The sequence below is a fragment of the Acomys russatus genome, chromosome 2 (assembly GCF_903995435.1).
Source record: "Acomys russatus chromosome 2, mAcoRus1.1, whole genome shotgun sequence".
NCBI classification, from domain to species: Eukaryota; Metazoa; Chordata; class Mammalia; order Rodentia; family Muridae; genus Acomys; species Acomys russatus.
Window position 1 is genome coordinate 21,654,004 of NC_067138.1, and position 13,557 is coordinate 21,667,560.

General features: G+C 41.3%; 1 protein-coding gene across 6 annotated transcripts in view; it reads right to left on the bottom strand.

The window, feature by feature from the left end:
• The window catches only part of C2H8orf34 (chromosome 2 C8orf34 homolog), a 426,915-nt gene that overhangs the window by 273,656 nt on the left and 139,702 nt on the right, over positions 1-13,557 (bottom strand). For all 6 annotated transcript variants that reach the window (XM_051159058.1, XM_051159051.1, XM_051159035.1 and 3 more), the window contains one exon: positions 11,999-12,027. In XM_051159058.1, coding sequence (XP_051015015.1) covers positions 11,999-12,027 — 29 coding nt within the window. The remainder of the gene's footprint in view (positions 1-11,998; positions 12,028-13,557) is intronic.

A 13,557-nucleotide genomic window follows, 5' to 3' on the forward strand; every position in this document is an offset into this window, starting at 1 on the left:
TTACTGTAGTTATACTTTACATATTATACACTGTAATGTACGACATTCGAATTTCTTGTAAAAAGGCGCCATATCACTTCACTAGTCTGTGGAGAGTCATTAGAATGGCACATCCAATGGCTGATAGATGTATCTCCGACTTTTCTCTACTCCCATTTTTTTGCCTTTATACACAACAGGAAGTATTTCACTCCTTGTTGTGGGTATTTTCACACTTGTGCAAGTGTGAATGCAATCCCTCTCCTCTCTGACATCTCTCCTGAATTCTCCTTTCTGCCTCAGATTATATGTCAGCCAACTCTGCATATGCAAATATTCCAGTATTCAAACTGGCACAATGGCTATTTTGTAAATAAATTCCATTATCTTATTTAACATAAGTTAACAGTAATTCTTTTTAATAGCAATTAATATTTAGCTTTAAAATTTCCCAGATGGTCTTAGAGAAGTTATCTGTTAGTTCAAGGCAGGATCGAAGTACTTCTCCACATGCTGCAGCCAACTGTCGTTCATGTTGCTATTAATTTGAATTCTCTTCCTCGGATTAATTTTTCTCCTATAGCATTGTTATTTCTTAAAAACTCTGAGGTGATGAGACTTCGTCCTCTGAGTACTATGAAGTCTATGTTCTTCCGCTTAGAACCCTGCGATGTGGCTTGGAATGTTCCTTTCCTCCGTATTATATTGGCAGATTATCAGTTTGCTCTACAGGAATGCCTGCTGTAAATAAACTCCATTATCTTACTTAACATAAGTTAACAATAGTTATTTAATACCAGTCGATAATTAGTTGTGAAACTTCCCTGATGGTCTTAGAATACTTAACTTTTCTCTGCTCATACAGCTCAGAGAGAATGGGTCTGGTGTCATTGCAAGGCACACGGTCTCCCAACGACTGCACATCTGTGCGGCTGGTAGCACTGAGCGTTTTATTATTCCATGTATATTTATTTCTTGGAATACTTCGATGATGAGAAACTTTGTCATACGATGCCGTGTTACCCCGAGTGATGATTTATAACTTTACTCTTTCTCTTGGCTCCAGCAGGCTTTTCAAAATAATAATCTTGGATCCCTGCCATCCGTAAAGATGACTAAGGAAGTTTGTGATGAAACTATTGGTTTAAAATCTAGCATTACTCACAGTTATTATTATTACTTGTGTTAAAGTTTCACAACTTTCCCCAGTAGGAGACGATTCTAATTGGCTTCTGAAACAACCTTGGTGTTTAGAAGTTTGTCGATCTGACTGAGACACAATAGAGTTTCTTTTTATACCTCTTCTACCCCAGACCTAGAATCAGCCCCTGTGCCAAGGCACTTTGCTTACCGGTAATGTGAGATATTCAAAAACTAGATGCACAGCACTAGGTGTGTGAATCGCTAGGAGGCTACACTTGGTGACAAAGCTAGCAAATGTACTTTTCAAATATATTTCCTTGTCACAAATGGTGGCACATGCTTTTAAACCCAGCTCCCAGGAAGAAGCAGGCAAATGTTTATTTGTTTGTTTGTTTGGTTGGTTTTGGTTTTTGACACAGGGTTTCTCTGTGTAGCCTTTGCTCTCCTGGACTTGCTTTGCAAACCAGGCTGGCCTTGCAGCACAAGCAGATCTTTATCTTTGAAACCATCGTGGTCTACAAAGAGTGCTCAGGGCCAGCCAGTGCTACATAGTGAGACCCTGTCCAAAAAATAAAAAAAGGCAAAAGTCTTTACAGATCACAGAATTCCTGGGAGAAGAAAGCATAATAAAGAATCCATTTATACTCTTCATCAGAGCTGCACAAGTGCCACTTAATCCAACAACAGTGTTGCTTGACTATCTCGCTTGCTATTTTACCAGTCACTTTGCATCATCATTTACACATACTGTGGGATGTCTATGGGTATAAAATACATGCATTTTATGTTATGAAGTGTTCTTAGAACCACTTCTTATATGGTGCTTTTCCTCCTAGGTACTTTAAAGTAGAGAACATTTTGTTATATATTTTAGTATGATATTCACAATCAATAATTAACAAGTGGTAATTTCCAACTTTAATCCTCCCCAATTGCCTGAAATATCTGATAAAATTGCTCACAACAAAAGAGAATTCTAGATCCAAGATGGCGGCGAGCAGTGTGGACAGTGTTTGGAAGCTCCAGTGAACAATTCAGGGAATTGCACAGATTTCTGAGCCAGGAAAACCAAGGTCCCCACACCACGGCAGCAGGAGTGCTCCACGGTTCGGAGGGACCAGGGTGCAGAGGATCTGCATGCCCTTGCACTTGGGAGGAGCGCGGATTTTCTCGGATCGGAGCAGCAGTGGCAGAGGCAGCAGCAGCAGCAGCAGCCAGCGGCACCAGTGGCAGCAGCGGCGGTGGCTGAGGTTTGCAGCTCAGAGCCTTCTAGTTTGCAGCTCAGAGCCTTCCGGTGGAGGCGATTGGTGTGGTGGCCAGTGGGAGTTGCTGCGGGAGAGGGGACTCTGGGCAGGATTTGGGTCCTGTCCATTGGCTAGATCTGGGTAGGGGTCTTCATATTTGTTTTTTCAAGCTGACAGACTCGTTTTATGTGTGTGATGAATATCACTAGAGCCTCCTCAGGAGGCTGTTGTGGTGTGAGAAGTTATACTTTAATGACTCAGCACAGTGGTCGTCTCACTATATATTTTAAAGATGTATTTATTATTTTTAATTATGAGTGTGTGTGTTGGGGGTATGCACATGTGAGCACAGGTACCCGTGAGGCCAGAGGCTTTGAGTTCAGCTCGGGACTCAACTATGGTCATGTGGAAAAGCAACACACACTTTCTTCCCACTGACTTATCTCCCTAGCCCCATCACCGCCGAATGCATACATATCTAATTTCAGCCCATTGAAACATTATTTGTGGGGCACCATCTGTGCTGGTTAATTAGTTTGCTTGTTTTTGTCAATGAGATATAAGCAAGGGCCAGATGGGAAGAAGGGACCGCAATTGACAAAATGCCCCTATTAGATTGGCCTGCGGGGTAAGTCTTTGGGACGTTTTCTTGATTGATGACAAATGTGGGAGGAAGCAGCTCACCATGAGCACTGCCGTCCCAGGGTTGGTGGTCCTGGGATGTATACAAAGTGGGCAAGCCTGTAAGCAGTATTTCTCCATGACCTCTGTATCAGTGCCTGTCTCCAGGTTGTCTCAGTGATGGGCAGGTACCTGGATTGAGTTGCTTTTGGTCATGTTTCCACAACAATAGAAACTTAATTAGGACACCATCATCTTCCCCATTTTTAAATTTTAAATAATTTATTCAGATTACATCCCAAATATTATCCCCTCACTTGTATCTTCCCGTTTCCCCTCCCGCCCTCTTTCACCTTATTCCCCTCCCCTAGACCTGTGACAAAAGGGGACGTCCTCTCCCACCATATGATCACAGCCTATCAGGTCTCATCTGGGTAGACTGCTTCCACTTTCGCTGAGTGCTACCAGGCCTCTCCCGCAAGGGGAAATGGTCAAATAGGAGGCACCAGAGTTCATGCCTAAGTCAGTAGGACACCATGTTAACTCTCCCTAGGTCCCTACATCGTAAAATGTAGCGGGAAATGTTACCATCAGAGTAACTGAATATAATATGAAAATAATAAATAACTGAGATAAAATGTCTTGATGTTGAGAAGACTTACAAAGTGTTGTAAAATGTAGACCTTAAATATGACAAATAACTGTTTAATTAGCTCCAGAAAATATGTATCCAGCAATTACTTGCCAAAAGCTTAGTTAATATAAATCTGTGAAGGTTAGCACTAGGAACAAACAAGTTCACCTAAAACTGACTGCTAACTTTTCCAGAGACAGGGCTGGAGCCCTGACTGAACCCAACACAGAGGCCACCAGCATGGACTCCAGGAAGACAGGGCTGGAGCCACCAGCTGAGCCCAGCACAGAGGCCACCAGCATGGACTCCGGGAAAGAAATTGCCTCCATGTTTTACTTTTAGTGTCCTTTCTTGATGTGGAACCACTGAAGATAAAATCATAAGATATTCCGAAATTGCGTCTCTTCCACCAGTAAGAGTTTAGCTCTCAAAAGCATGGCATGATTGTTAGAAGTGCAGGTTCTAGAAGAATCATGTCCTCCTCTGTACCCCACCCTTGCTCTTTAGGGCTCCCATGACTGCTCCATGTCCTACGCTTGATCTGTGTCACCCCTGCTCTTGTCCCAACTACTAGGTGTGCACCCTCTAGTAAGTTCACTCATCTCCCTGTGTGTCAGTGTCTCAGCTACCAAACATGGAGAGCACCTCATTTCACAGGTAGAGAATGCTAAACGGAATGACACAGGCAGGTAATATAGAGCATCCCTGTGAGCACCCCAAATGAACCCTGTGAAATGGCATAACCTATGCTTAACCAACATATGGAGTATCGTAGGCACTAAGTAGGGCATTACTGCTTATTCTGCTCATCATCACGATTATGTATCTATTTAAATATTCACGGTGAGAGAGTCAAGACCAGCATGTACAAGACAAGATAACAGTAGTTCTGATGACTTTTCCAAAAGCTGTGGTGCTGCTGTAAAGTCTATATATTTTTTTTAATGAGAGCATCGGGGAGGCATGGCCCTGCTGTGCTGTGAAGATCTCCTGTGGAATTCATCTGACTGAAGGTTGCTTGTGTTTCATGGTGCATCTGGCTCTGTGCACACTTTTCTAAGAACTGCTATAAAAATAATGATCTTACACGTGGAAAGACCAGTATTTGAAATTCTAATAACCTTATGTGACATAAAGCTAGCGCATTGGCCATATTTACAGTACCCCTCAGGTGTGTTGAATACAATCCTTATTATGCTGCCTATATCCAAGCAAATTACATTTATGAAGAGATGTTTCACACTGTTAGGCAACACCTATACTCATTCAACAATTCCTCCTCTTCCCTGAACCTAGCCCTTGACAACTGCCATTGTACTTCTCGTTATGTAGGTGTGACTGTTAAATCCCACACAGTGGAAACCGTATAATACTTATCTTCTGTGACTGGCTTATTTCACTTAGCACAGCGCCTCCAAGTTCATTCACGCTGTACCTGTCACAATGTGTCATTCTTTTAATGGCTGAATAATATCCCACATATGTATATATTTCCTGACTAATGAGCGCTTGGGTTGCTCTCATGTCCTGGTGAATAACTCCACTGTGAACATGGATATGAAAACACTTCCCACAGATTACTTTGGCTTCTTTTGGATGTATATTTATAGGTGGGGTTTCTTTATTACATGCCATATTAATTCCTATCTACTAGTATTGCAAGATATCTTAAACTAGGGAATTTGCAAATAATAGGAATGTAATTCTCCAGAGGCTAGACCTCTAAGATCAAGGTGCCCGAAGTCTCCGATAAAGGTGCATGATGGTGAGTTTTGCTGCAGTATCACAGAAAAAAATGGTGACTATCATGGCCCCACAATGGAGAAGACAGAGGAAGGGCAAAGCAGGCTGCCAAAGCCCTACATCGATGATCTAATGCCGTTGAGTGCTGCCTCATTACACAATCACTTATAAAGCTTTGCCACGTAATACTGTGAGTTTCAATACTTTGAGCATTAAGCTTCAATGTGAATTTTGAAAGGACACAAACGTTTAAAGCACAGCATATGGTGAGCTTATTTTTAATTACTTGAAGAACTGCCAAACTCTTTTCCATAGTGGCTTTTTCATTTTATATTCCCACCCAAACTCTGGCATATGGTAATTTTGCTTTTAATTACTTAAAGACCTGCATACTGACTTCCATAGTTCCTGTTCTATTTCATATTCCCACCAACAACAATGCACAAAACCTGAAATCCTCCAAGTCATTACTCATACTCAGCGCTTGCCATATTTTGTTTGGTGGAGTCCCTATGCTGGTGTTTTCTGTGGTGGTGGCCCACTGTGGCTTTGCTTTGGGTTTTTCCGGTGGTTGGTGACAGTCTGTACCTATTCACATCACTTGCCTGATTTTAACCCAATTAAATGTGTACTTTGTGTTATTGGGCTTTGGAGACTTTTTCAATTACTTTGGAGGGCACCCTTGACCACGAGTGTGATTGAAAAATTTTCTCCCTCCCCATAAATAGCCCCTTTACCCTATGACTATGTTCTTCATTGTATAGAAGAGTAATGTTATTTTTGAGAATATTATTTTTTTTAAAAAGTAATTAATTAACTTTATATCCCAATCATAGCCCCTTCCCTCCTCTCCTCTCAGTGCCATTCTCCCTTCCACTTCTCCTTATCCTTCCTCCCTTACTCTTCAGAAAAGGGGAGCCCTTCTCCCAACTCAACCACAGCACATCAAGTCACATCAGGACTGAGCACATCGTCTTCCCCTGTGGCCTGGAAAGACAGCCCTGCCAGGGGGGAGTGATGGAAAAGCAGGCAACAGAATCACTGTCAGAGACAGCTCCTGCTTACCTTTCTAGCGAACCTACCTAAAGACCAAACTATACATTGGCTGCATCAGTGTAGGGAGTCTAGGTACATTCTATGCGGGATGGTCCCTTTTTGGTGCTTCATTCTCTGAAAGGCCCCCTGGGTCCTGGTTAGTTGGCTCTATTGGTCTTATTGTGGAGCTTCTCTCACCTCCAGCTCCCTTTCTCACCACTCCTGCCCACTTTTCCACAAGATTCTCTGCTCTCCACTCAGTGTTTGGCTTTGACTCTCAGCATTAGTTTCCATCTGCTGCAGATCAAAGCCTCTCAGAGGACAGTAATGCTAGGCTCCTGTCTATAAGCATAGCAGGGTGTCACTACTACTGTCAGGGATTAGTTTGCCCATTGGGTCTCAAGTAGGACCAGGCACTGCTTGGACGCTCTATCAATCTCTGTTCTATTCTCATCCCTGCACATCTTGTAGACAGGGTAAATTTTGAGTTGAAGTTTCTGTGGATGGGTTGGTGTTTCCCTCCCTCTACCAGGATTCCTATCTAGTTAGAGGCTATCCTCTTTAGTCTTCATAACCCTTTGCTGCTAGGAGTCTCAGCTAGAGTCACCCCTATTGAATGCATGCTACAGCAAAGGATAAATGAGATATGTTCCTCTTAGTTCTGAGCAGGAGGAATGATCAATCCCCCCAAGCTGCTGTTTTGCTTTGGTCTTGTGAGGGGTGGTGACAGTGAGGCACACAGTTCCCTTGCATGGAGTGGAAACATAGAAAGTTGGTGCCACGCTTGTGTGGGAGGTCAATGCTTTACTTATGTTCTGCTCTTTTTGAAATGATTTTTCATATATATTTTTAATATTTTGTATTTTTGATATTTTAGCTATGCATATAAAGTTATTTTCTATGGAAAATTCATGTCATATTTTTTCATAGTTGCCATCTAAATGAGGAACAATGAGCCAGTATCTATAAATAATTCCTGCCAGGGGACAGGATGTGGTTCATATTTCTGAAATGAAAGACTCCAAAAGTCAATCCAATGCTGATATGTATGGTTTCCCACAATAGTAGACTTCTTTTCCAATGAGAAAACACAAAAACCCATAGTGTCTGAGCAAGAGGTTCACTTTCATGAAGTCACTGTGTCCTCTACGAAATTGTATGAGATCAGATCACACCTCCAAGGCAGACTTAGGGAAGAGAAGCAGGATGGTCAGAAACAAGAAAACAAATAAAAACTACCACTTAGAAGCACTGGCTTAATGCCTACCTCACTCTCCTAGGCCTTGCTGAGTACAGCATAGCATCTAAATAACAAAGAGGAAGATCAAAAGTGAAGTACGGATGTGAGGCAGAAGATGGAGACTTAATTCTAGTCTTAACAATATGTACATAGTTTGGCAGGTAGCAGATGTTCCAAAGAAAATGTCCAGCCAGATTCTGCCTGAGTGAGTTTCCTCTGCTGCCTCATCTCAGGTAGAGCATCTTAGCATCGAGAAAGCCATTGATTGAGGAGTTTCTTCCAAGAGAACTCTGCAAAAAACAAAAGTCAGGGAGGAAAGGAGAAAAGAGTAGCTATAAGGGCTATAGCTTGGGTGTCAGAGCGCTTACTGGCATGAAGGAAGGGTTCTATCTCAGCACACACAGGCCAGATTTAGTGTGCATACCTGTGTGCCTAGCACTAGTGTGGTGGGTGTGAAAGGACAAGAAGGTCAAGGCCAAACACAGCTTAACAGAATGGCCTCAAAGCCATCCTGGGCGGCCTGAAACCCAACATCAGTTTATATAGACAGACAGAAAAACATAGATATGTGTCAGATCCCAGATGGCATTCCTGAACAGGAATACTTATAGCTGAAGTGTAGCCCAGAAATTTTATCTACTATGTGGTATTTTGAAGAGTTAAACAGGAATCAAGAGTTTAAAAAGTTTATACTCAATAAATTGTATGTTCATCAAATAGAGCGACAGGCAGACAGACAGACTCACCACCTATAGTTGTGGAGTGGCTGTGAAGGGAGGATAATGACTTTTTCAGGATGTCTAGTTCCTAACCCTTAAGACACATGAGCACACTGTTCTACATGACAGATAGAACATTGTAAGAGTGAGGCTAAGGACATGGGTGGGAAGGGTTCCTGTGGTTGCGAGGCACAGTAACAGTGATTATCCTTTGCTGGCTGAAGTTAGACAGGAGAGATGGTGCAAGCTGTAGACATCTTCCCGGAGGACCTCCTCCTGAGGAGTGCCAACAACCTGTACTGGAAAATTCAAGGAAACAAAATTCTCTCCATTCGGGGATGCAATTCTGAGGACACCCTGACACTGGTACAAGGACACAACTCACACCAATGTCTAAGTTATAGAAGAGGAGGGTGGGTAGTCAGTTTGAGCTATTGCACTATTACAGGGTGACAGAAAGCTGGTATGCCCACACAGGAAGGGAATAAAACCAGCCTGTGAGCAGGCATGATGGGATCCATACCATTCATTCATTTTAAGGGAAAATAATAAATTTTAAGAATTCACCAACTTCAAAAGTCATAGAGAAAATATTTGAAGGAAATGGCTGTTGAACTGGCACAAAATAATAAAAATTAGTATGTTATAAAGGATGGAAAAATATATCTCCATTGGAGTATCAAAGTTGTTGTGGGATTGGAAGTAAAAACCTGTATGTGCATTTATCATTGCACTGAAGACACAGGGACAAAGCCAACACAAGCAAAGACGACAATATTTGATTGTTTAGTGCCAAACACACATACGAATAACATTCTACAGACTGAAGAGGTGATATTTAGGAAGATATGCGTATATACATAGACACATATGAATGCAGTTGCATTTAGTGAGGGAAAAAGAGGCCATGAATTTGAAGGTGAGTGGAAAGGGCCATATAGAGAGCTTCAAGAGAGGGAAGGGAAGCAACAAATATTATAATTTTATATTATGTTATGCTATATTACGATATGATATATGATGTGACATCATATCATATTAATTATATTATATTATATATTATGCTATATTAATTATGTTGTTACATTAATTACATATTCCTTTCCCTAGAAAGAAACTACTTCAAAAAATAGTATCTACAGGTACCTGAATTTGGAATATTTTTAGGTCAGGAAAATTCAGGACTATGAGCGTCACGGCCACAAGGGGGTGCTGTGGGACAGGCTCTCTACTCAGTGGCTCTCCCATGGCTGGCAGAAGACCCATGACCTTGAAAGCCTGGGATCCTCTCTCATCCTTGTTTTCAGATATGAATGGCATCAAGATTTTGTTCACGGACATAAATATCTTTTCAGAAAGGGAATTTACTTATGATAATTGTTGGTGTTTTCCTCAACTGAAATAAACATAATAAATTCCCAAGTTATCAGAATCAGAAGTATTAGGTAAGCTGACAAAAACAGCAGGGTCAGGTAGGTTTGTGCATTGGATTCGCCTCGCCCTCCCACTCCTCCCTCCTCCACCGGCCCCCATGGCCCAGTAGAGAAAGAAAGTGTGTGGGGAAGGATGTGCTGTGCGAGGCACCTGAATACGTGTCTGGGCAGCTCTAAGTCACCCACTGAGAGGCAAACCCATTTCAGTGAAAAGAAAGGGTTTGAGCTCCACAGGAAAGTTCAGCAATGCCCCAGGACAACTCAGCTCACAGGAAGAGGGGAAGTGGAGCAAAGCCAGTGAAAAGCTCCATGCGTTCTTGGTGATAGGTGAGGTCTTCAGGGTTTTGTAGAGCGTTCTTGGTGATAGGTGAGGTCTTCAGGGTTTTGTAGAGCATATTGGGGGTGGAGGACGAAATTTAGAAGGGTGTACCACAGTATCTTTTTATTTAAAATGAAGGTAGGTCGTAGAGGCAAAAGATTAGACTATAACTCATTGTTTTCCCGGAGTTCTGAGGAAGTTTCATGGCCCAGGCAGGCAAGGAATGAGAGACGTGGAGAGAGAACCAGATATGATGTGCAACGCCAGGAGAGTACAATTTGGCTTTCACTCCACAGTCGAGAGACCTAGTCTAGCAGACTTATCCCAGATAGCTGTTCTACTAGGTTTAGTGATGGTTACTGAAGGAAACCGTGTCTAAGAATATATCCAGGCTATTCTACTAGTGACTTAGGCAGGCTTTTTAAAACTAAAAACAAAAAACCAAAACAAACAAAACCAAAAATGAAACAACAACAAAAAACCCACAAAACACACACACACACACACAAGTCATGTTAATACTTGACTCTTTGCTGTTTTTAAATGTTGTGATTTATATGGTCTCAATCTGTGCAATACTTTATTGTTAATGACTCTTTCCATGTCATCCTTGCTAACTATGTTTCTTATGCTAAAGAAGAAAACTATAGCACATTGAAGGAAAACAACGATACAAGAATCCAGCCACTTCCAGCTGTTCCCAGGATAAAAGAGGTTTATAAAGTTCAAAGTCCTATTCTTCAGTAATGTTCTGTTTTGGAAAATAAAGCATTTTCATGGATTTGTTATTCTTTTGCCAATGTAACAACTTGTACTATTACTTAGGACTGTTTAAAACTAATAAACTAAAAATTTTTATCTGTTTTAATTTCTTACATGGTAAATAATCCCAGATAAAATGTGCATGAAGTCAAGGTCTTTAGTGACCTCTGTAATACTGATAAGCTGTAAAGCCATCCTGAGATGAACAGAAGTTAAAAACTTAGATCTAGGTAATTTCCAGGTGTGTTGTTTGGGGCAGATGTGCTCTGTGAGCACCAACTGTACAAGCATGTTTAATAGACAGATCAAGATGAATAGAAGTAAAGTGATGTCTTGATCACAGCCCCACCTGCCCTTTCCCCACTTTCCCCAAGCTCCACAGTTCAAGCAGAAGCTCATCTCCAAGACTCAGGAGTCTCTGCCGACAGGCGACGGTATGGAAATACATATCCAATATACGTATTTCTATTCACTCTGTTTGCATCACCCTGACAACTGCCTCATTTCAGACCATCATCATATTCTCTTGGCATCTTGGGAAGCTAAATCAAGCAAGCAATAATAATTACTGAGGAAGATCAGGAGTAGAAAATGTCAAGTTCCTTCCATATAATCGCTACCACGGTCACCACCATCACCATTATCATCATCATGTGGTTACCACCATCATTACCATCATTTCCATCACCAAGGTTACCATAAGCACCATTTCCAATCATCACTATGGATTCCACTATCTCTACCAACAGTAACATTACCACCATCATCACAAAACTCATCATCAACTTTGCCATCATCATCACCATCATCATCATTATCATCATCACCATCATGATCATCTAGATAAGGCCAAATCCAAGTAATGTACATAGTATCATTAGGTTTTTTATTTTTATATAATGATTTGGTGATTCTGTTCTGTCTAAGCAACTTTTAAAGGCATTGACTCAAAAAGTAGATGGTATATATTTAATGCAATATTTTCATTAGGGATTATTAATGTGTTAAAATAGTAACACCAAATAAACTGTACTGGGACATTTTGTATGTTTCAGGTGAAATTAATTTAGATGTGGATTCAAACATAAGTCTTGCGCTTGGTCATTAGATACAGAGCTCATCTTACCTTATCGAGTTCATCTGAAATCGCAATACCTGGGATACAAAAGAGATTTACAAGACAGTTTTAGAAGCAATCTTTGATAACTTCATGCTACAAATAACAAAAGTTCTAGTTAAAAATTTCTAGTCATAAATCAAGTGTGTTATTTATTCAACTTTGTTCTTTTTCACTGCTTCTTTAAAAAAAATGCATCCATTCTACTTATGAAAGCAAATTAAGAAATAAAGACAAGGATGACTTCCAGGACCTGCTGAGGCAGCTTGATGAAGGAGATGAAGGAAGGAAATCAAAACAAGCAGATGTTTCTTGCAGATCCTTGGAGTCAGAGCCAACTTGCAAGACTATTGTGGAGGTGTTTTTCAACTTCCCCCACTCCCATCTCCCCCGACACCCTTTTTTTCTTTTCTCTTCCTCCTTTTCTTCCTTCTTCATTTCTTCCTTCCCTCCTTCCTTCCTTGTATGTCTTGAAGTGTTGTTTTTCCTGATCTTTTTTTGTACCCTCCCCAGGAATTCTCTTGGGGAGGCTCCTTTCTTTAATACCAGGGCACCTTGCTGAAACACCTTTACTTCTCACTGAGTATAACTCCCTTCAAATAACTCACACCAACATGTTTGCTCCTCCACAGGATAACTTCCTATTGCCCTTTCAATCTCGTTCTTCTTAATCCATTTTGTTTTTATTTTATAGGTTTTGATAGGATGTTATGTTGGGGCAAGGCACTGGACTTAAGTTTGGGACAGACAGAAGAAATGAGCTGCAATCAAGTCAGAGGAAGAAGAGTCAGGAGACAGGAAAAGTCTGAAAGTTTAAAGTACAAGGGAACAGAACAATGTCAAAATGGGATTTGAAGCAGAAGTTCAGTAGAGTCTAAAGGGCAAGGCAGAAGCAGCGGATCCAGAGAGCAGAACCAAAAAAAAAAGCCCCAAGAGACAAGACATGAGCAAGAGTTTTCATCATTTCCTCATATATACTCAGCCCAACCTGCAGAAGCTGCAGAGAGCCCTCCACCAGTTCCCACATAACCCACACCAGCCTAGAAAATCAGTTACACATGAGCCAGAACAACGTCCATTGTTTTATTTCAGTAACTGGCTCCATTCTTTTTTTTGTAGATGAAACAAAAACACAGCATATCTAAAAATGTGTTCCTCAGTGCAATATTCCATGATGTTCTTTTTGATAACGGTTGCTGGTGGGGATGGGGAGATAGCTCCACTGATAAAAATGTTTGCCACACAAATATGAAGACCTCAGATCAGAACCCTGGTACCTATGTAAGAAGCTAGGCATAGCTTTGCACACTTGTAATACCAGAACTGGGAAAGCTGAGGCAGGGACAGCCCTGGGCTTACTAGTCAGCCAACCCAGCAGAATTGATTATATCCAAATTCAAATAGAGAACTTATCTCAAAAACCAAACATAAAGCCATTAAGAAATGCATCTCTTGTTGACCTCCAGCCTCCAAACACATGGGAATACATGAGCGCGCGTGCGTGCACGCACGCACGCACGCACACACACACACACACACACACATACACACATACAATGTACACAAAA